The sequence below is a fragment of the Ctenopharyngodon idella genome, chromosome 3, assembly GCF_019924925.1.
Source record: "Ctenopharyngodon idella isolate HZGC_01 chromosome 3, HZGC01, whole genome shotgun sequence".
NCBI lineage: Eukaryota > Metazoa > Chordata > Actinopteri > Cypriniformes > Xenocyprididae > Ctenopharyngodon > Ctenopharyngodon idella.
The window spans coordinates 5,913,459-5,934,941 of NC_067222.1; the positions used below are offsets into that span (position 1 = coordinate 5,913,459).

Below are 21,483 nucleotides of genomic sequence, written 5' to 3' on the forward strand. Positions count from 1 at the left end.
CACAGATCCACCACATAATTTCTCGCTGGTATGGAATAAAATCTGAGCACAGACACGATGCACAACAACTCCACGTGTTCTGCGATGCAAGCGAGAAAGCTTACAGAACTGTTGCCTACCTGCTGCGAGTAGCTGATGATGGAACAAAGACCACATGCCTTGTCGCTTCAAAGTCCAGGGAAGCCCCCCTGAAAAAGATATCACTGCCTCGCCTTGAGCTCATGGGAGCAGTGATTGGAGCAAGACTAGGAACCAACCTGTTAAAGCCTTTGAATATGGAGCTCCATCAAGTTCACATGTGGACAGATTCGATGATTGTGCTGCCGTGGATTCGCAGTCCAGCTCACAAATGGAAACAGTTCGTGTCAAATAGAGTATCTGAAATCCAGTCTCTAACCAACCTTGCAATGTGGTCTCACTGTAAAGGCAAGTTCAATCTGGCTGACCTCTCCACCAGAGGTCAGACTGCAGCTAAACTGAAGGAAAGTGAACTGTGTTGGAAGGGACCTTCATTTCTGACTGCACCGAATCTGTTGGAAGAGAGCGATGAAGAACAAAGCAATGAAGATGTCACTAATGAGCAAAAGCAAAATCAGCAAATCACAGTGCAACTCAGTAGCAGCAGTGACCAAGAGGGAACGGAACCTGTGCTTGATTTAATGAAGTACAGCAAACTGAAGACAGTATTGCGAGTCACTGCTTGGATCAAACGATTTGTGCACAATGCAAGTTCAAGCTCCAAGAGATGTGGTGAGTTGACTGTCGATGAAATGTTTGAGGCTGAGAAGTACTGGATAAAAGTGACTCAAGATAGCAGCCTTAGCCATGAAATCACTTTGCTGAAAGCTGGTAAAACCCTGAACTCTGATTCAAAAATCAGAGACCTAAAACCATTCCTTGACGAAGATGAATTGCTCCGTGTTGGAGGCATACTGCAACAGACAGACTTTAGTTACAGAGAGAAACATCCATGGATTCTTCCCAGCAAAGACAGATATTGTGAGCTGCTGGTTCAGCACAACCATGAATTTATCATGCATTCTGGTCTGAGAGACACGCTAGTACAAATTAGAAGTAGACACTGGATTTTGTGAGGCAGACAAATTGTGAAGAGTATTCTGTCCAAATGTTCTGTGTGCAAAAGATTCAAGGCAATGCCCGCACAGCAGGACACTGCCATTACCACGAGACAGATTAACAGAAAGCCCTCCATTTGAAGTAACTGGTGTAGACTTTGCAGGTCCACTGTATGTGAAGAATGATCATGTGCAATGCAAGGCTTATGCTGCTCTGTTCACATGTGCCGTCACTAGAGCAGTGCATTTGGAGCTGGTTTCAAGTCAGTCAACTGAAAGTTTCTTGTTAGCGCTCAAGCAATTTGTTTCCAGAAGAGGACTGTGCAGAGTCATTTATTCAGACAATGCCAAAACCTTTAAAAGAGCAAACCAAGACCTTAGCGAGATGTGGCAAGCCATCAAAGATCCACAACTGCTGGAATACTTCTCAGGGAAGGGCATCACCTGGCGTTTCATTGTGAAACGAGCAGCCTGGTGGGGTGGATTTTGGGAGAGGCTTGTAAGGTCTGTGAAAACGTGCCTGAGGAAGGTGTTAGGAAGAGCATCACTCACCTTTGAAGAAATGTCTACACTCCTCTCAGAAGTAGAGGCCACACTGAATTCTAGACCCCTTACCTTTGTCCACAATGAGATCGATGAGCCACAACCGCTAACACCTGCACACTTCTTGTTTGTTGAGCGACTTACTTCACTGCCCCCAAAACCATTTACGGCAGACCATGATCATCCCACTGTCGGTAAAGAAGACATGACAAAAAGGTGGAGATACAGGAACCGGCTCATGACCAATCTCTGTAATCGCTGGAGAAAGGACTATCTACTGGACCTGAAATCTGCACATTCCTGCAACACACAAAAACCTACTGAGTTAAAGATGGGTGACATAGTTCTTATCAGAGATGCCAGTATGGCAAGACAAAGCTGGAAGTTAGGAAGAATTGAAGAGCTGTTTCAAGGCAGAGATGGAAAGGTTAGATCCTGTGCTGTTCACACATCCACAAGGACTGTGTTAAAGAGACCCATTCAACTGCTTTATGCATTAGAGATTTAAGTTAATGAACAGTTGTTCATGGGGGGAGGATGTTGTGAATTAATTAGAGTAATAATAGCAATAACAGAATGTTTAATTAATTGTCATTGATAATAACAGATAAAGTTTAAATTGTTATATATTCGCTTTAAGAAAAGTCTGCCCATAATGCATAACGAGCAAGTGAGAGCGTGCAGTAAGAACATGTGACTGATTCAATGTGTGTGCCCTGCATCTGTGCAATCCAGTTCAAAAAACTTCAGTAAACAGTTTTTTTATTTTAATTCAAGTCATCAGTGGTCATTATTGCTTACTAAGAAGAAAAGACACGACAACACCAAATCAACGCTCAACAGCTGACGGCCAAGTAGCATGTCCGTTCTGCGCCTGCGTAAGATGAAATACCTTTCCGTACCAGCAGGTGGCAGTAGCTGAACAGCCAATCAGAATGATCAGATGGCCCGACGGACCGACGAGCTCCGACGCCAATTCAACATGTTGAATCGGCCAAAAAAAAAGCTGACGAGGACCAACTTCAGCCAACGGTGCGGAACACACTGAGAAAAATTAGTCGGCCAACGAACAAAAACTGCCCGACGGCCGACCGTTGGCTTGGTGTGTTCCTGCCTTAAGGGGCCAAGCCCAACCCCTGAAAACCAACCCCACACCATAATCCCCCCTCCATCAAACTTTACACTTGGCACAATGCAGTCAGGCAAGTACCGTTCTCCTGGTAACCACCAAACCCAGACTCGTCCATCGGATTGCCAGACAGAGAAGTGTGATTCGTCACTCCAGAGAACATGTCTCTACTGCTCTAGAGTGCAGTGACGGTGTGCTTTACACCACTGCATCCGACGCTTTGCATTGCACTTGGTGATGTAAGGCTTGGATGCAGCTGCTCGGCCACGGAAACCCATTCCATGAAGCTCTCTACACACTGTTCTTGAGCTAATCTGAGGGCCACAAGACGTTTGGAGGTCTGTAGCTATTGACTCAGAAAGTTGGAAAAGCAGAAAGTTGGTGAATTCTGCACACTGTGAGCCTCAGCATGTGCTGACCCCGCTCTGTGATTTTATGTGAGCTACCACTTCATGGCTGAGTTGCTGTCGCTCCCAATTGCTTCCACTTTGTTATGATACCACTAACAGTTGACCGTGGAATATTTAGTAGTGAGGAAATTTCACGAATGGACTTACTATAGCTAGATGCAAACTTTGAATTGGAACAGTGAATTGGCAGTGATGTTTTACAGTTATAAAGTGAATAAATTAGTCTTCATCAGCGCAGAAACCATGATCCTTTTACATTACGATTTATTTGTAATTAAATAAACTTACGTTTCGCCAGATTGGCCCCTCATTTGAGTCCTCTCATAGCATCGGTTGTCCTAGTTAACCGGTGCTGTGACAGTCCTGTAGCTTCAGATCACACGCTGAATCACGCACGCGCAGTATCATCAGCTCATCTGTTCTCAAATCGGACACGTCCGAAAGAAGCGGTTCTCGGTTGTGTACTGGTGATCCGAAAACCGTTGCAACCGATTCTACACGAGAACGAGATGAGATTCGAGAACCGCGAGAGCGATTCAAAAGGAGTCGTTTGTTTGCTCTCACTGTAGTTTGATTACGTCATTTTTTATCTTTATATCACCTTGTTTAGAAATTAAACAAGCTGTCCATGGATTATATATGAAACAAATAAATGTTTAGTTTGATAGTTTTAAAAACAATTAATTGTTTCCAACCTTTAAAAAAAATTACTTGAAAGCACAACTGCACAACTTTTACTATATTGCTTTTTAAATAACATTAATATAGAAAAAAAAAAAGTAGAACTATTTCTGAACATTATTTGATCTGTGTACAAAATATTATGTTCATGTTGGCATGTAGTTTATTATGTACAGTAGGCTATTATGTATGCTATCTGTTATGGTGTATTTGGAAAAGCACAATAAACCTTTTGTATTTTGAATTAAGTCATAAACATATTTCCAGTATGTTTTATGTTATCACACTTTCCGATGTTCAACAAAACTTGACTAACGTGCTTTTCGTTCTCTTGAAAAGTTACACGCATCGCAGTATCATAAGCTCATCGGTTCTCAAATCGGACATGTCCGAAAGAAGCGGTTCTCGGTTGTTCAATTTTCAGAGAATCTGCATGATTCGTGGGTTCACTTTATCATCGCCCTCTACCGGTGTACCATTGAAATTTCGAACTGTTTTGAAACGTTTCGAAACAGTGATGACATAACGAAGCATTTACTAAAATCACGTGACTTTGGCAGTTCGATACATGCTCCGAATCATCGAAACAAAAGATGCATAAAGCTTCAGAGCTTCATGAAGGGGTGTTTCGAAATCGGCCATCACTTTCTGCAGCACGAACACATCTAGTCTGCTATTGTTGTTGCTGTTTTATGCTGTTAGCGGCGTCTGACTACTGCGTTTTAGCCACTCTGGGACCCGGTTTCAAAAAATAGCGGTTTCACCTTCCGAAAATGCCTGATCCGTGTGGATGAAACGCCTATACGATACAAAATTTGCGTGTAGCCTATTCACAAAAACGCGTCTCCGTGTGGACGGTAGTAAATGCAATAACCCGACGAAATGAAGTTAAGTCAGATCTTAGGGAGATTCCAAAGAGGGCTGTCAATGGGTTGGGATCTATTGAGCATTTTTAAGCGCATCAATAACATTTGACCCAAAGTCTGCTAACCAGGGGCAGCTCCAAAACGTATGAAGGTGATCAGCAGGAATCTGTTTACAATGATTACAAGCATCCTATCAGGGAAAAATTTGGCCAATCGGGCATTATAAGATGGGCTCTGTAAACCATTGCAATAAGACCATGTCTGGAACATATTGATGAAAAGTGAACAGTAAAAAGTTTTTAAGGTGGTTTTGTTGTTAGTTTGACAAAGAAAGAGGAATTTGTCCAAAATTATATGTATTTTTAAAAATATGACCAAAGAACATAAAAGTGCCCATAGAATCACCCATATACGACAAATTAAAATGTTTAATAATAATGTGTGGTAATTTTACTCAAAACAAAACAAGGCATTAAAGCTCAAAAAAAAAAAAAAAAAAAAAAAAAACAACAACAACAAAAAAAAAAAACAATAAGCCACGCTAAATAAGGGGCTCTGGAATAAGGGACTACAAATCCCATGAACCACTGCGCACCTACACCATTTGCGTCATCAGCGCGAGCGGGAGGAAGAAATTGGTTGTAAAAGAAATAGCCCACATCTAAAGCCAAAAATCATTTCAAACACCACTTGTAAGTACAAACATAATATTTAAACACGAAGTTTGTTCCGGGAACGAGTGTGTAGTTGTAAATAGGCTGAGTCACTTAAAACGTGTTTTGTGTGTTGATCATGTATCAGTGTGTATCTGAATACGCATGTTCATATAGATACATATGATAACATACATTAATTTTGGGATGAACAACAGCGGTTACACATTAACATTATAACATGCAAAATAGGTTTATATGGAATGGATTAATCTATGCGATTTAATATTACAAATAATTAAGGCAAGACACTACAGATGAATAGGGTGAATGTTATAATAGATTTTCACCAGACATTTAGAGTTGCAATCATTTTGTATGACAAGTTTTCTGAAATGTTATGTTGAAGTGTCAAATGAAACACATTTTCTAGTTAAATATGCACTAATTTGCATACATTTCCAGAACAGAAATTTGAACATTGGATAAATCTTGTTTAACTTTGTTGACATACTAGATAAGGGTTTTTACAGAGGGGGTTTTGTATTTCTGTTTTTATCATAACAGAAATCAGATGATTTTAGGAATTAAATGTTATATAAAATTAGGCAAATGATATATGAACAAACCCCTCAGTAAAAACCTTCAGAATATAGATAGGAATAAAATTGTAAAGTTTGGTGTATGTAAGATTTCTGACTCATTTTGAGAAAACAATTTTAAAAATGTGTATTGTAATTGAAATCTAATAGACACAAATAGATAAACACTTAGAAGTGTATTTTTGAATGTTTTCTTTCCACTAGTCTGAATCAACATGTTATGAAAAGCCAGTAGCACAAAATCCCAAAATTAACCGTTTCTTCTCTCTTTAAACTCTTATGTGTTTCTCTGTGGTCTTCAGTTGGTGTCAGGATGGCATCAGATGATGTGGCAAATCTCGCTGACTCGTTGGCGAAAACTCAAGTCAACGAGGGAGAGCTCAGCTATAAAGGACAGGGCCTTAAACTGGACAACGCTCAGTCTGGTGAGCTCAAACGCACATCAGCCGATTATTATCTATTATCTCACATCTGTTTCTGGTGTCTTTATGAAAGAATAATGTCGGGTTTTGTGTGCAGTGGAGGAGATGGTGAAGGAGATCGAGGAGTTCGGCGGTCTGCGTGCGCTCAGACTGGAGGGAAACACCATCGGCGTGGAGGCGGCGCAGACCATCGCCAAAGCCTTGGAGAAGAAGAGCGATCTACAGGTGCTGAAACCACTCTCACAGTCCTCATTTTTACTAAACTCCATCCTAAAACAGTCATTCTTCACTGGTGGGTCAAGACCTGAAAGTGGGTTGAGGGTCTATAAGCTAAACGAATGTTTAGCGAATGCCTTGGCAATACACTGAAATATATGGAAGGCCATTTACACCAAAATAATGCAGATATCATGCATAAAAGTCAAAATTATGACTTAAAAAGATGAAATTAGGTCTTAAAAAGTATGTCATAACTTTGACTTTATCTCATAATTATACTTATGTCATAATTTCAACTTTTTAAGTCATAATTTTGAACCCATTTCCGCCACATAGGAGTTGAAGAAATGACTTAAAAATTATGATTTTAAAAGTCATAATTATGAGATAGAAAGACAAAATTATGACTGTAAAAGGCATTATGAGATAAAAAGTGGAATTATGATGTTAAAAGTCAAAATTTTGACTTTAAAAGCGATTGAAATAAAATGTCGAAATTATGACTTATAAGTATGTCTTAGTGTGTCATAATTTCGACTTTTGATGTCATTATTTTAACTTTTCCTCTCAAAATTATGTCTTAGTATGCCATAATTTCGACTTTTCATCTCATAATTGTCTTAGTATGTCAATTTTGACTTTTGAAGTCATAATTTCGACTTTTCATTTCATTATTATGACTTAGTATATCATAATTGTGACTTTTCATCATAATTTTGACATAATTATGACTTTTGAAATCATAATTTCGATTTTTCATCTCATAATGACGTCATAATTTTGACTTTTCATCTCATAATTAAATTAGTATGTCATAATTTCGACTTCTGTAGTCATAATTCAGACTTTTGAAGTCATAACCTTGACTTTTCCTCTCATAATTATGACTTGGTATGTCAGAATTTTGACTTTTTATGCATGTTATTTTTTTTCTCTAATGTGGGGGAAATAGGCTTCCATAGAAATAAGTTGAAGTTGAAGCACAAATTTATTAACTTGAAATAAACAAATTTAGTTTGATAAACAAACTAAAACCAAACAAAAACTGAAATGATAATAAACCAAAATAGAAATATTAAAAACAAACTAATAAAATGACAAAGCACATAAAATTACTAAAACATTAAACTAAAATTGACATGAAAACTAAATAAAAGCTCATTCAAAATATTAATAAAACAATAATTTTATAATATTACATAAAAACTAAAATAACAGGATCACTTGCAGCAATAATAAATAAGATTTGTGACAATCACAATGTTACAGAGCCCCAAATATGACACAATGATGGAAAAAATATGAGATAAGGGAAAAATTTAGAAATATTTGTATTGTTTTAAATGATGGGAATCAGTAGAGTGTGTTTTGTGCATTGAATTATTAGCTGCCAAGAGCAAGAAACCACATTTAGATGATAATTTTAATTTTAGGCAAATTTTGTAATGTTTATTTTCTTAACGCTATTATTAGGAAACAAAATGACAATATGTCCTGTATCTCCATTGTTTCTCTCTCATGTTAGTGCTGCCACTGGAGCGACATGTTTACCGGCCGCCTGCGAGCTGAAATTCCTCCCGCTCTGGTAAGATTTGATGATTTAACAATTCTTTATGATACCACGATTCATCCTTGATAGGTGAAACCCTTTGCAAACTCTTTATTATGCCCAATGTGCTCCTAGTAAGTAGTTGTGACTTGTGACTAGATCCGAGAGTTTAACAGTAAGATGTGCTTTTCCAGGTTTCTCTAGGTGACGCATTAATCATGGCTGGAGCTCGTCTGAAGGTTCTGGATCTGAGTGATAACGCCTTTGGACCCGATGGCGTAAAAGGCATCGAGAAGCTGCTCAAGAGTGCCGCCTGCCACTCCCTGCAGGAACTGCGCCTGAACAATTGTGGAATGGGCATTGGAGGAGGAAAGGTGGGCGGGGTTTATGATGATGCCATCATCGTGGAACACAACAGTCGGGTTACAGAAGGAAAAAATCCATTCATTTTTTCCATAGGGGAATTGATTTTACATAATAACCTACACTGGTTAAGACAGACCTACTGTGAGCTATGAGGTTGATAATCAATAGTATTTTTATCTTAAGATAGTCGTGTTTAACAGTAGAATTCCTGCTGAAAAAACTACATTACCCATGATCCTGCAGAGAAATATCCACCAATCAGAGAATCATGACAAATGAATGGGAAAATAGTTCTGTAACCAAAGATGCTAAAAAAAAAGTGGACAGAACTGTTGTGCTCTATTATATTGACATTTGTTTCCTCTGGTAATGCGGTGTTACCCTCTTCTGTAGATCCTGGCGGCGGCTCTGACGGTGTGTCATAAGGAGTCGAGTGCGCTGGGAGCCCCCTTGCAGCTGAAGGTATTCATCGCTGGCAGGAACAGACTGGAGAATGATGGAGCCACAGCACTGGCACAGGCCTTTCAGGTGCTGAATGACACGATTTTGAATCATTTTCTTGATTTTCATTTATTTGGAGTTTGTTTTAAAATCTTCCTGTAAGTCAGCCGGTGTCATTTTTGTCCATTGCGAACATGTTCTCTCATCTGATTGTCTCATTTGTGAATGCTTTATCTTCTCAGTTGATTGGCAGTCTGGAGGAAGTGCACATGCCCCAGAATGGCATCAATTACCCAGGAGTCACGGCTTTAGCCACAGCTATGCAGCACAACCCACAGCTGCGAGTGCTCAACCTCAACGACAACACTTTCACCAAGAAAGGAGCGATCGCTATGGCAGAGGTACACTGGAAAACACTGGACTAAAATTAAATCTGAGATACATAGGGCCTTGAAAATTAAGATTTCAAAAGGAAAGTTTATTAATAATGAGAATCTAGAAGGATATTAAGATATCTTGAACACTTTTAGAGTTACAGGCATGACAACTTTTGAAAATTAATATTTATGGCACTCACACAGGTATGTTCTATGCAAATGAGTGGATAGAAAAACACAACATACATTTCTAGTTTCAACATTGTTTGCTATTCAGATATTCCTCTTTAAAAGAAAAAAAGTATCAGCTGTTTGCAAAGTGACCCACATTTGGTTTTTGACCACTGAAAATATGTACAATTTACTAATTTACTCATAAAGATCTCCATATCTTTGGGAATGAACCATCGAGGACCTTTAAAATGAAGATACCAAAAGGAAAGTTTGTTAAGAACCAGAATCTACAAGAATATTAAGATAGCTTTAATACTTCTTGAGTTACAGGCATGCAAACTTGAGGCAAAAAAACGCAAGAAGTGCTTTTTGCCATTTTTGAACCATCACTGTTGGCATATAATGAAACAAAGATTGCTAAAGTCAACAGATTTTACTAATAGACCTATCAATCTCTGTGTAAAAATTAAATTAATGATGCTGCCATCTTTCTAAAGTCATTTTTACACCCCTCTAATTTGGATCAAAATCTCAGGTGAAAATTGTAATTTTGACCCCCCTCTATAAAACAGTGGATTACTCAGTCACATTTAATATTTTGGATTTCATCACTATTTATGTTTGTCTTTCTACAGAAAAAAATATGAATAAAATCAAAAATTTAAGCCAGGGAAATTTCCGAAATTTGGTTGATTTGACACGGAATGACCCATATTGTGCTTTAGATGAAAAATCAAAATTGTGGAATAGTTGAATGGCATCAACAGCTAAATATTGGTGTGGATGTATTGACACCACAGGTTAAGAACTTTAATAGATATCACCATACTTCCTCAGTTGATTAATCACAGTACATTAAGACAATTGTTTTCTATTTAAGTTTTTTGAAATGCTGTTTAAATAAGCAAATGAGGCATTGCCCAATTATGCACTAATTTGCATACATTTCCAGAAGATAAATCTGAACACTGGATAAAGCCAGGTTCAAAATGTTTGTTTCATTTTGTTGATATATTAGAGTTAAATGTTTTTACTGAGGGGATTTTGGATATCACTTTTTATTAATAAAAAATATCAGAAAATATTGTCGACAGACAGAAAAAAATACATTTTCACCACGTTTTTAGGATTAAACTGTTATATAAATCAGGCTGAATATTATATGAACAAACCCCTCAGTAAAAACCTTCAGAATATAGATAGGAATAAAACTGTAAAGTCTGGTGTATGTTAGTGCTGCTGAAGTGGAGAAAAAACTCTTTAAAGATATATATTGTAATTGAAATCTACAGGCACTTAAATCTACAAAACACTTACAAGTGTATTTTGGATGTTTTCTTTTCCCCTAGTGTGAAAGACACTTTATGGAAGCAAAATAATCCTCAAAATTGACCAGTGTATGAAAAAGCAATGATTCTCAAAGGTGTTTCTCTGTGTGTGTTGTTAGGCACTGAAACACCTGCGCAATGTGCAAGTGATCAATTTTGGTGACTGTCTTGTTCGGTCTGAAGGAGCCAGTGCCATAGCAGAGACTCTGAAAGAAGGACTGCCGATACTCAAGGTACTGATGGATAATTCTGGTTAATAGTTATTATATGTTATGTAGCTTTGGCTGAAGGACTTAAAAATGAAGAAATGATGAAAGCTAAATCAGTAAAGATGCTTGTCTCATTCTCCCTAGGAGCTGAATCTGTCTTTTGGTGAAATCACAGAGGAAGCTGCTCTGGAAGTGGCCCGATCTGTCCAGCACAAAGATCAGCTGGAAAAACTCGACCTGAATGGTACAAACACAACACACTTAAACAGAAAAACAAGTCTGTGATAATTTAATATGCACTGGTTTAATCAAGATTGGGCTCTAAAACCAATGGTGAACAGGTTATAAACCACTTTGACATTTAAGATTTAATTATGATTAAATGTGTTTTCTGTCACAGTTGTGTATTTGTGCATCACCTAATACATAATACACTCTTAAATGTGTTGAAACACACTAACAGTGATTTGCAGTGATAAAGCAACTGTTAGATGCACAGTTATTATTTAACTAACACTATTTTTGTTACTTGACATAAACTTACTGAAAAATTAAAAGAAAAAGATTATTTTATTTCAGCTAGTTGCAAAAGAAACATTTGGCATTTACAATTAGTTCAAGTTGATGTTCTAAAATAACATACTAAAAGTGAAATAAAAATGACTAAAAACCATATACATATAAAAATATATAAAAAATATTAAAGAAGTGACAAGATGAAAAATGACAAAAACAACAAAATTACAAAAAAAAAAAAAAGGAAAATATAAAAATACTATATACTAAAATAACTACAACTAAAATTTAACATATATAAAATCTTCAAACTTCAATCTTTTAAAGCTACTTCTAACTTTCTGGTCAGGCTTTCTATATATATATATATATATATATATATATATATATATATAGAAAGCCTGACCAGAAAGTTAGAAGTAGCTTTAAAAGATTGAAGTTTGAAGATTTTCAGTTTGTAATAATTTTAAGTTTTAGTTTAGTAGTTTTAAAAGCTAGCTAGCTAAGATAGATGAATTAAGATAGATGAATTTTGACAGATTGAGTTTGAATAGTCTTTGCTCATTTGAACATTCTGTCTTTATAAGTCTATGGGTTTTTTCCGAGATTTTCTGACATTTTTTGGGAAAACCGTAAATCGGATCATTTAGAAACGATATAGCAAACTAAATCAGAACAGTCAGAAGGTCTAGTCTGAGTTTGGTGGTTCTAGCTTCAAAGCTCTAGGAGGAGTTAGAATCAGAAGAATAATAACTATAAGTTTAAACAGCATTTCAGTAAGTTGGCTTTCTCAAACTTAATAAAATCATTGGAAATATTACAAAAACTATAATAGTATCTCAGTGATAACACTGGTTAGATGACTACATGAGTGAAAAACATTTGTGTCATTAAAAATTACACACTGCAGTAATACTCATACACACATCCACATAATAAATGTGTTTGTCTTTAGGGAACAGTTTGGGTGAGGAAGGATGTGACAATCTTAGAGAGGTGATGGAGAGCATGAACATGGGAGACAAACTGGGCTCTCTGAGGTATCAAACACACACTAAACAAACTCAATCTTACAAAACACATTTGCCTTCCAAATTCCCTTTATCTTAAAGGGGCTCTATGTAGGAATGACACCCAGTGGTCGAAATAGATACTGCAGTCCAAATTCAAAATATTTTTTGCCTCGCTCCCTCCTTCAAAGACACGGGTTGCCAGCTTGAGGACACACAACAAGAGGGAGCGCAATTGACAATGAAAGCCGAGGAGACTTAAGTTGATGAGTTGATTTGTCTGTTTTAATATGCTGTCGTTCATAGAGATCTTTAGATGGATGCAGAGGCTTTTTAGGTCAGGTAGAATCTGCGATTCTCTGATCCAGTTTGTTTGCTGGTTTCCATGACTGCAATACGCAGTGTTTTCCTCCGACTGGCAACCTGTGATGTCGAAATACTTTTGGATAAACTGGCAGCACACGGTTTCGCACAGACCAAAACAAAGACAGACATTCCTACACTGAACGCACATTTCAAAGTAGAATATCTGGCTGTAGCATTGTTTTTCTGAGAAACAAGTAGGTGAACTTAGGATGTTTCCTAAATATCTGCAAACATATTGGGGTATTTTTATGCTTTATTAAAGTGAAAATCGTACATATAGCACCTTTACTGTTAAAAAATACCTTGATTTACAAGAGCATTCGTTTGGTCTTCTGTGTTCAAATGCATTTGAAACAAGTCAATGAATTGTAAAGTCCCTCCGTAATTTCTTTCTTCCACCCCACTTCCACACACACAGTGATGACGAGGGAGAACCTGAGGAAGATGAAGATGAGGACGACGAAGATGATGATGATGAAGAAGATGTGGAGGAGGAGGAGGAAGAAGAAGAGGAGGAGGGAGAAGGAGAGGAAGAAAAGAGTGAATTAAATAAGGTTTGATAGAAGCTTCAAGGCTTCCAGTTTGAAGTAGAATTCAACATAAAAAGATGAAAACATAAGAAGAGAAATAAACATGTATCTGTGGATTTTGTGTAGTTCTCAACACCGCCTTCAGCACCTCGTACTCCAGACGTCTCGTCTTTCCTGAGTTTTCCATCTCCAGACAAACTACTGCGACTCGGTGAAAGGAGAAGCTCCCTCATCCAGCAGCAGGTCACATATTACATTGAACACATGCTTACATAATGCACTTCTGAGACATAACTTGTGTTTTTCAGGTCATTTCTAGTATTATCATAGAGGCTGTTCATGCAAAACATGTTTTAGTGTTTAAAAACATGACACCCAAAGCAGTGGAATTGAAAAATGCAATTCTGAAAAATCGTAATTTGTGGCGCAAAATAGAGAAGGCTGTAATAATCACAACAGGCCTAGAGCTGAGTGTTTGCGTGTCTTTTGCAGGTGGACGTGTTTGATGTGACTAAGACAGCTGAAGCATTTCTGAAAATCTCCTCTGTGTATAAGGAAGACGACGAAGAGGTGAAATTAGCCGTGCTGGAGAGTATCGGTGAGATGACGTGAACATCCATCACATGGTTGTTGAATGATCTGAGAGTGACGTTTGACTGATTCCTGTGTGTCTGTGTGTTTCAGATGCAGTGCTGAGTAAAGCCTTCTTTACACCGACTTTCCAGGGTTTGAGCTTTGTATCATCGTTACTGGTGATGCTTGGACTTTTAAAGGTAAAATCATTCAGCGCATTCAGACTAGTTTGCGCACAGATTTTACATATAGTTTTTTATTGATGAATACCCTTTCTCATGGAAATGTGTCATGTCACGTAACTAAAATAGGTTATGAATGCCATTTTATGTTGACTTTGTCATTTTAACATGGTTACCATGCATTTCTATACTAGTCCATATATTTCTATACTAGTTTGGGCTTTGTACAATTGTACCGAACCATGTTCTAATTCAGGGGTTTCAAACTTTTTGATGCCAAGGACCCTCAAATATGATGATCCCATTGCAAACTACACCCTTTCTCAATATAAATGCCAAAATTTTCATGTAGAACCCCAGACCCCAGTTTGAAAACCTTCGTCCTGTTAGTAATGGACCTGGTTTCATTGCTCACCATGAATAGAACTGTTCGAGCTGATGGTGGAAAGCATTTTTTTTTGATGTTCAGATATTTCTCTCTCTTTCTCTGTAGAGTGAGGACAAGTTAAAGCCGGTGAAGGTGGTCCCAGGTCACCTACAGTGTTTGGAACATGCAGTAAAACAGAGTTATTTCCCCCGAGAACACATCACTGTCCTCAATGCTTTCATGACCAGGTAACTCGACAAACAAATGTTTATGAATGTAAACAGTTGTTTTTGTTATTAATTGTATGTGATGACTGAATCTTCTCTTTGTTTGTGTGTTTGGTTACTTTTATATATGCAGGCAGAATAAATCGTTGGAGGTGTGCAGCAGTGCTCGAGACCGCCTGAAATTCACCCTGCAGAAACTCACACCTGAGAGCTGAAAACACATATACACTATACATACAGTTTTAAAACACAAACATCTGCTTAAATGAGTTCCATGTGATTGTTAATAATAAACTAACATGTCTTAAAACATCACCTGTTGTCTTCCTTCAATAATAAACAAATGTACAGTAACAGGATTTGAAGGGTAAAAATAAAATCTGCTGTGAAAAATCACATTGTACTAAAAAGAAATTGTCTTTATCTGTTTTTTTTTATTTTTTTTTTTTAATTCACATAGTTGTGCTAGCTTCGAAGCACGTTCATTTTTTACCTCAGCTGAAGCAGCATCTCTCCTTTTTTAATATATTAACATATTAACACATTTTTCGTTCCATTTAGAACATTTATTCAGTTAATAATATACTTGAATTGTTATACTTGGTTGTTTTAATAAAGGAAATCCATTGTGTTTGACACATATCTGATAGTGCCTTCTGATGGTGAAGCCAGAAATCTGAGCTGTAGTGAAGACAAGAAGTCAGTATTGGTTTTCTTTTACATTATACTCTTTATTCTTTTATAAATCCAAATCACATTTATAGTAAAAATCTACTAATTGTGTTGCAGTGTTTTATTTGCACCAAACAACTAAAATTTGTTATATTCATTAACCCAACATGAAAATCAAATAATCAAATTTGAAAGACGCTCGCTCGCTCTCTTTTTTTTTTTTTTTTTTTTTTTTTTACACAGGACATGACAAAACCGTATAAAACACATAGCAGGGACAAACATGACCAAAGACTGGTCCTATACAGTTCATCAGTGTTGCGCAGAAGTATTAAACGAAATAAGCAGAGTTCACAAGCAGGTTAACACACACTCTCAATTTTATCATCGTGAAATATCATATTTGACTCGACTGACAGAAACTGGAAGCTGATAGACAAAAGTAGTAAACGTCCTTGAAAACAGCCTAAACTCAATTTTTAAGATGAAACAGTCATCGAAGCAACTTACCAACATAGTTAACCAGCAAATTAATTGTTTGTGGTAAATAAGAGGCAGTCTGGGGCTGTAATGTTTTTGAAATCATGCGACTCAATTTGTTTTGGTGAAATCACAACAAAATGCACACAAATGTGTCCCTGCTCTTAATATACAATCACTAATGAACATCTTTTTATGAGAAAAACAAACAAACAAAAAAATGTAATAGAAAGGATTGGAACCCAAAACCTGAGAACTTCTGACACGCTTAACAAAAGTTCAACCTCCAGACACGAACATTAAATGCAGATCTATGTATTTATTCGCTGTCATAAAGACTCATATTGTATTAGTCAATCTAGGATGAAACTAATCACATTAAAAATGAGTTCTATGTTGATAAAATAAACTCAATGTACTATTAAAATTTATTCAGAAAAAAAAATGTATTCAATAATAATTTGAAAACTACAATAGTTTGTGTTATTAGTGTAGTAGTCAGATTGTGTTCGTCTACAATTGTAAGTTAAAGGTGCAGTATGTAAGATTTTCTGTTCGCTAGAGGTCGCTAGAGGCCTATTCAAAACAAAGGCGTAGCTTGATGACGCCAAGTTTGAGCACGGAATCTTGGGACATGTGGTCTTCACTTCTACGGACGGTGCAAAAGAAACGGGATAGGACTCGGGAAGAAATCATGTTCATGGATGCGATTATTAACGTTACTGTAGTATGAAGCAGAGCAGGACCGAGTGTTGTGGGAGCTGAACGAGGCCGCTGGAGTGATTGCGAACACACGCCTCACGAGCAGCGGGACTTTTATTATGTCACAGTCGCCGGCGCTGCTGCCGCTTTTCCGGTCATGAGTATGAGGTAACGCAGCTCTGTTTATTATATTAGATACATCTGAGTGTGTTGAAAATGATGTTATAACGTTACTCTGTGCGTTCACTCGGCGGCTGCTGTGAGACACTTGTTTGAGACACACTGCAGTGAGATGTGAGATGTGTATTTTAGAATATCATATTAAATGCTGGATGGCTTGTGTTGATAAATGGCATGAAATTAATTTTAAAACGTATTGTATGATGGAGAAAATGCTGTATTACTGTAACTAAAAATAAAGCTGCATCTGATTACGCTATGTTAGCTACTGTTTTTCTCTGAGGCATGGTAAAGCATGGTACTTGCAAAAAATTAAGAAAATTTGATTTAAACAATAAGATTAAACGTGTTGAGCTATATAACAATAATTCGTTTTCTGTCTATAAATATATCAAAACAGTTGTTCCCTTGTCTATTAAAACATGTAAATATTAAAGCGTCTTTGGTGTTTCCATGGTTTCTACAAAATAAAACCAGAAACCGAGGGTAACACGGGTGTGACGCAATTGACAGGCGCCTTGGTTAAAATTGCAATTTTCTCACAATTTACAAATAGTTGCAAACATTTGGGACATTGTAAGTACTCAAGTGAACAAAATATATAACACTGGCCTAGTGGTTTTTGGATATTTTACTGCAAAATTCTTACATATTGCACCTTTAAATTAAGATAAGAACACATTTGATGAAGAGTCAATACAGAAATATAGATTTTCAATGGGTTCAGTAGTGGATGTGACAAAATAATCGGTAGGACCTCAATACGATTTAATTTCTCAGACGACACAGTTTCACCCTTGAGTGTCTATCTAGTCCAAACACAGCGTAAAGCGGCTGAGTGAATGTGGTCTGGACTCTATGGATGAGGCTCATTGTGTCTGAGACGCTGTAGAAGGACAAAATCCCTGCGCCCTGATTCACATACACTCCTATTAAACTGCTGGACACTACAGGAAGGACGGTCTCAATGTTATTGTGACAGAATGAACAGAAAGTGGGAGTGCAGTACAAACTCCAGGACTGATCATTAAACCCAGCTATACTTTCAGGACCATTTCCCTTCCTGCCAATGCTCTTATACGTCACTCCTATAACCACTCCTGATCTCCCATCTCCACTCCACTCCACCTCCCAGTAACAGCATCCAGTCACATTCTCTCTGCACAATGCCTCCATCCAATAATCAAATCTGTCTGAATAATCAGGATACAACTGGGGTTTGTCAGCGACAGTGATCACTCTGTTTTCCTCAGACAGACGAAGACAGTTATGCGCTGAGTTCAGATCCAGGGTCAACAAACGGGCATCTGGTGGAGAAAAAGAGATAATCACTCATGACTTTACATCATTATTATGACACATTAGCAGGGTCCATTAGTTATACAATACTAAAGTTGGACTTTTTTTTTTTTTAAATGTGTCTCTCCGACTGGTAAAATAACCAATGAAAACTCAAACCTATTCAACCTATGAAGTAAAATTTCATTTAGGGTAGCAACAAATCTATGCTGAACAATGTGTGCAAACATTTAACAGGTAACATAGTATGTTATCACCTATAAACATATTAATGTGTTCCTGTCATTTATTCTTCCTGCAGGGTAAAAGCAACCCCATTTACAAATATCTATTCATGATAAAAAATAAAATAAAAAACAAACTACATGTGTTACAAACATCAAGCATTTCGATTTGTAATATTATTTCCATAAACAAATTTTTTATGAAAATGAATAGTTTAATTAAAAATTATTTTACTGCCTTCTGCTCTCCATCTTGATGACATGCATTTTCAGTAATTTAAATAATTAATAATAAAATGTGATTGTTTTTATTATTGATTTTATAATTTTATTGTTGCAACCCATGTAATATGGAATTCAAAAGCTGCCAAAATTATAAATAAATAAATACATAGATAAATGTATGAAGAAATGTTTAAAAAAAACTTATGTTAAAAAATGTTAAAGAAATGTTGAAAAAAAAGTAATGTAAAAGAAATGTAAAAACACAAAATAAATGAGTATTTATACTTTTATTTTATGCATAATTATTTTCTCATTTATTTATTTCTGCCTGCATTTATTTATTTCTACATTTCTTTGTCCATATGGTAATGGGGGAGGGGGGCATCAGCAACTGAGCTCAGAGTGGCAGTGCCGAAGCTTTGAGGGCACAGTGACACCTTGTGGTGTGACTAAACGAAATGCATGAGGTTTGTGAACAAAATCTTATATCACGGTTTAAGTCATTTAATATCACCCTAACTGTATGTATATTGGTTGACTATACATACTCTTTATTCCGGATATGGCCGTAAAACATCGCCCAGTTGGGATTTCTAAAATGTCTTAACACATGAACAGAAGCCGCATCTTCAACAGATCTGATGATAGATACTTTGACACGGAAGCATGTGAAATGATCCACTATTAAATCACATTTAATGTAAATGCGCTGGATGGTGCTGATAAGAGCTTGTGTTTATTGTCGATGAGACTCGCACACCAGCTCAGAACATGAAGAGAAAACACTTCGTTTCAATTAGGGTGATAGGGTGATACTTAAACCGTGACACAAGATTTTGGCCATATTACCCATCTCAAAGTCATTCATTCCCTCTGTGACTAGCAAAGGCATGTTCACAAACCTCTTGCGTTTCGTTTAGTCACACCACAAGGTGTCACTGTGCCCTCAAAGCTTCAGCTTTGCCATGTCTGAGGTAAAACATGCCTCCCTCATTACCATACAGACAAAGAAATGTAAAAATAAATGTATAAATGAATAAATGTGAAAATAAATAAATGTATAAATTGTCTGGTTTTGTGTCTTGTGCTTTGTAAGGACTTTTATGCTGAAATGTATTCCCAGTTCCCATTGTTTCTATGCTCCCTTTCTGTGTTTGGTTCCTGTTTCCCTTGTTGTCCTGCCTGCCTTGTTTGTCGCCATAGTTAGCCTCATTAGTTCCCATGACAACATATCACAGACACCCATCCCTTGTCAGCCCCTTGTTATCCTGTGTTTATATTCCCATGTTTCAGTTTTTGTTTGTCAGTTGTTGTCTTTGTTTGTAGTGTGAAGCTGTTGCACTCTTGCTCTTGCTGACTATGTTTCATGTTCCTGCACCTGTTCCTGGTCTGACTCTCAGTATGCTTTATAATTGTTTTGGTTTTGAATGAAATTTGCTGCAAGCAACTCTCTTTATTCCTGCTTGAACCGTAACAAATAAATGTGGAATTAAATAAATGTAGATGTAATATATGTACACAAAAAAAAATCTGGAAATAAAAGGGTAAATAAATGAATTATATATATATATATATATATATATATATATATATATGGAAAAAATACAATTATACATAAATAAGGAAATAAAAAGTATAAATACTAATTTATTTTCATTTTTTTACGTCTTTGTTTATTTACTTATTTATTTTTAACATTTCTTAATTTATTATTTTTGCAGCTGTGGAATTCCATAATGTAACACAAAGTAAAAAAAGGCCATTAACTTACTGAAAAATAGTCAAACTCATTTTCATAGTAACTCACGTTGTAGAAAATTCTCTCTGGTGTGAAATTCAGGAGCGCCAATGACCTGGAAGGATTTCACTACAGAAACAAAACACATCTTCAGTTTAATTCTCACGAAGAATGTGTACATATGGTGCTTGAAAGTTTGAAAAGCACTTGCAGAATCAATGAAAATGTGAATAATTTTAACAAAATAAGAGGGATCATACAAAGTACATAAAATGTACTTAATTTGTCTTCCCAGGAAACATGCAAGTATCTTCTGTTGTAGTTTTAATTATCACTTTTACGCTGATGACATCCAATTATACACTAGCTGTACACCTGCTCTACCTGCCCAACTCCGCTGTGCCAGTCCCAAGCCCGGGGGCTGAGGTATGTTATGCCCTGAGCAGGGTGGTCACTCTGTCGAGGTGACTAGAACTGGGTAACCAGTGAAACTAGGCAAGAAACCAATGGATAAAAGACAAATTTCAACCACAAGAAAGGCTACCACTTCTGAGGGAGCCGATGCACGAGGGTGACGGAGAAAAGAGAGCTACTGGCCGAAAGAGTGGAGAAAGATTAGAAAGAAGGATGGTTACTCCGAAAATAAAACTTTGCCTTGCAGTGTGGAATATTCGGACTGGTCATCACATCAGCCAGAAAGAAGCTATCATCAAGGAACTGTCGGCAACCAAGATCTTGATCGCTGTTCTGTCCGAACTACAACTCATCGGAAGTGGAACTCAAACTGTTCAAGACCCAACAACCAAAGAGACGTCAATGCTGTTGCTAGGGTCTGCTTTATTATGAACAGCCGGTCGACTAAGAGTGTTTTGGCCTTTCTGACAATATCAAACCACCTGGCCATGTTGACCATCAACAGCACCATCAAGATGCATGTGCTCTCAGTGTACGCCCCAACCAAAACCAGCCAGTGTGGGCGATGCAAGGACCCGACTGTGGCTCTGACCACTATCTTGTCCGTGCCAAATTGCAGCTTTGATTACAACGGGAAAGGAATAAAGTGACATCATCAGTGAAGTCGAACTGGATGCGGCTCAATGACCTTGTGATCAGGGACCAATTCCAACTGGCCCTTACCAACAAGTTT

General features: G+C 37.1%; 2 protein-coding genes across 2 annotated transcripts in view; one reads left to right on the forward strand and one right to left on the reverse strand.

Moving 5' to 3' along the window:
- The first annotated feature begins 5,259 nt into the window (after window positions 1-5,259).
- LOC127508645 (ran GTPase-activating protein 1-like) lies at window positions 5,260-15,131 on the forward strand. The gene is made up of 16 exons (XM_051886773.1): window positions 5,260-5,397; window positions 6,263-6,385; window positions 6,480-6,607; window positions 8,127-8,186; window positions 8,345-8,524; window positions 8,910-9,044; window positions 9,200-9,358; window positions 10,956-11,069; window positions 11,190-11,289; window positions 12,517-12,601; window positions 13,356-13,491; window positions 13,594-13,710; window positions 13,960-14,065; window positions 14,152-14,240; window positions 14,716-14,837; window positions 14,950-15,131. Exons 2-16 carry the CDS (start codon window positions 6,274-6,276, stop codon window positions 15,029-15,031), a joined length of 1,725 nt encoding a protein of 574 aa, XP_051742733.1. The 5' UTR covers window positions 5,260-5,397; window positions 6,263-6,273; the 3' UTR covers window positions 15,032-15,131.
- Window positions 15,132-15,522: 391 nt separating this feature from the next.
- LOC127508650 (E3 ubiquitin/ISG15 ligase TRIM25-like) overlaps window positions 15,523-21,483 on the reverse strand; it is a 42,061-nt gene continuing 36,100 nt past the window's right edge. The window contains exons 6-7 of the mRNA XM_051886785.1: window positions 20,406-20,465; window positions 15,523-18,157 (exon numbers count right to left, since the gene is read on the reverse strand). Of these exons, the coding sequence (XP_051742745.1) occupies window positions 17,619-18,157; window positions 20,406-20,465 (599 nt within the window). The 3' untranslated portion in view covers window positions 15,523-17,618. The remainder of the gene's footprint in view (window positions 18,158-20,405; window positions 20,466-21,483) is intronic.

What these genes read in the sequence shown, in the direction of transcription:
- LOC127508645 (XM_051886773.1), top strand. Translation starts at nt 6,274, where the DNA reads ATGGCATCAGATGATGTGGCAAATCTCGCTGACTCGTTGGCGAAAACT. An exon ending in ACTGGACAACGCTCAGTCTG is followed by an intron (nt 6,386 to 6,479) that starts GTGAGCTCAAAC and finishes TTTTGTGTGCAG; the next exon opens with TGGAGGAGATGGTGAAGGAG. An exon ending in TGGGCATTGGAGGAGGAAAG is followed by an intron (nt 8,525 to 8,909) that starts GTGGGCGGGGTT and finishes CCTCTTCTGTAG; the next exon opens with ATCCTGGCGGCGGCTCTGAC.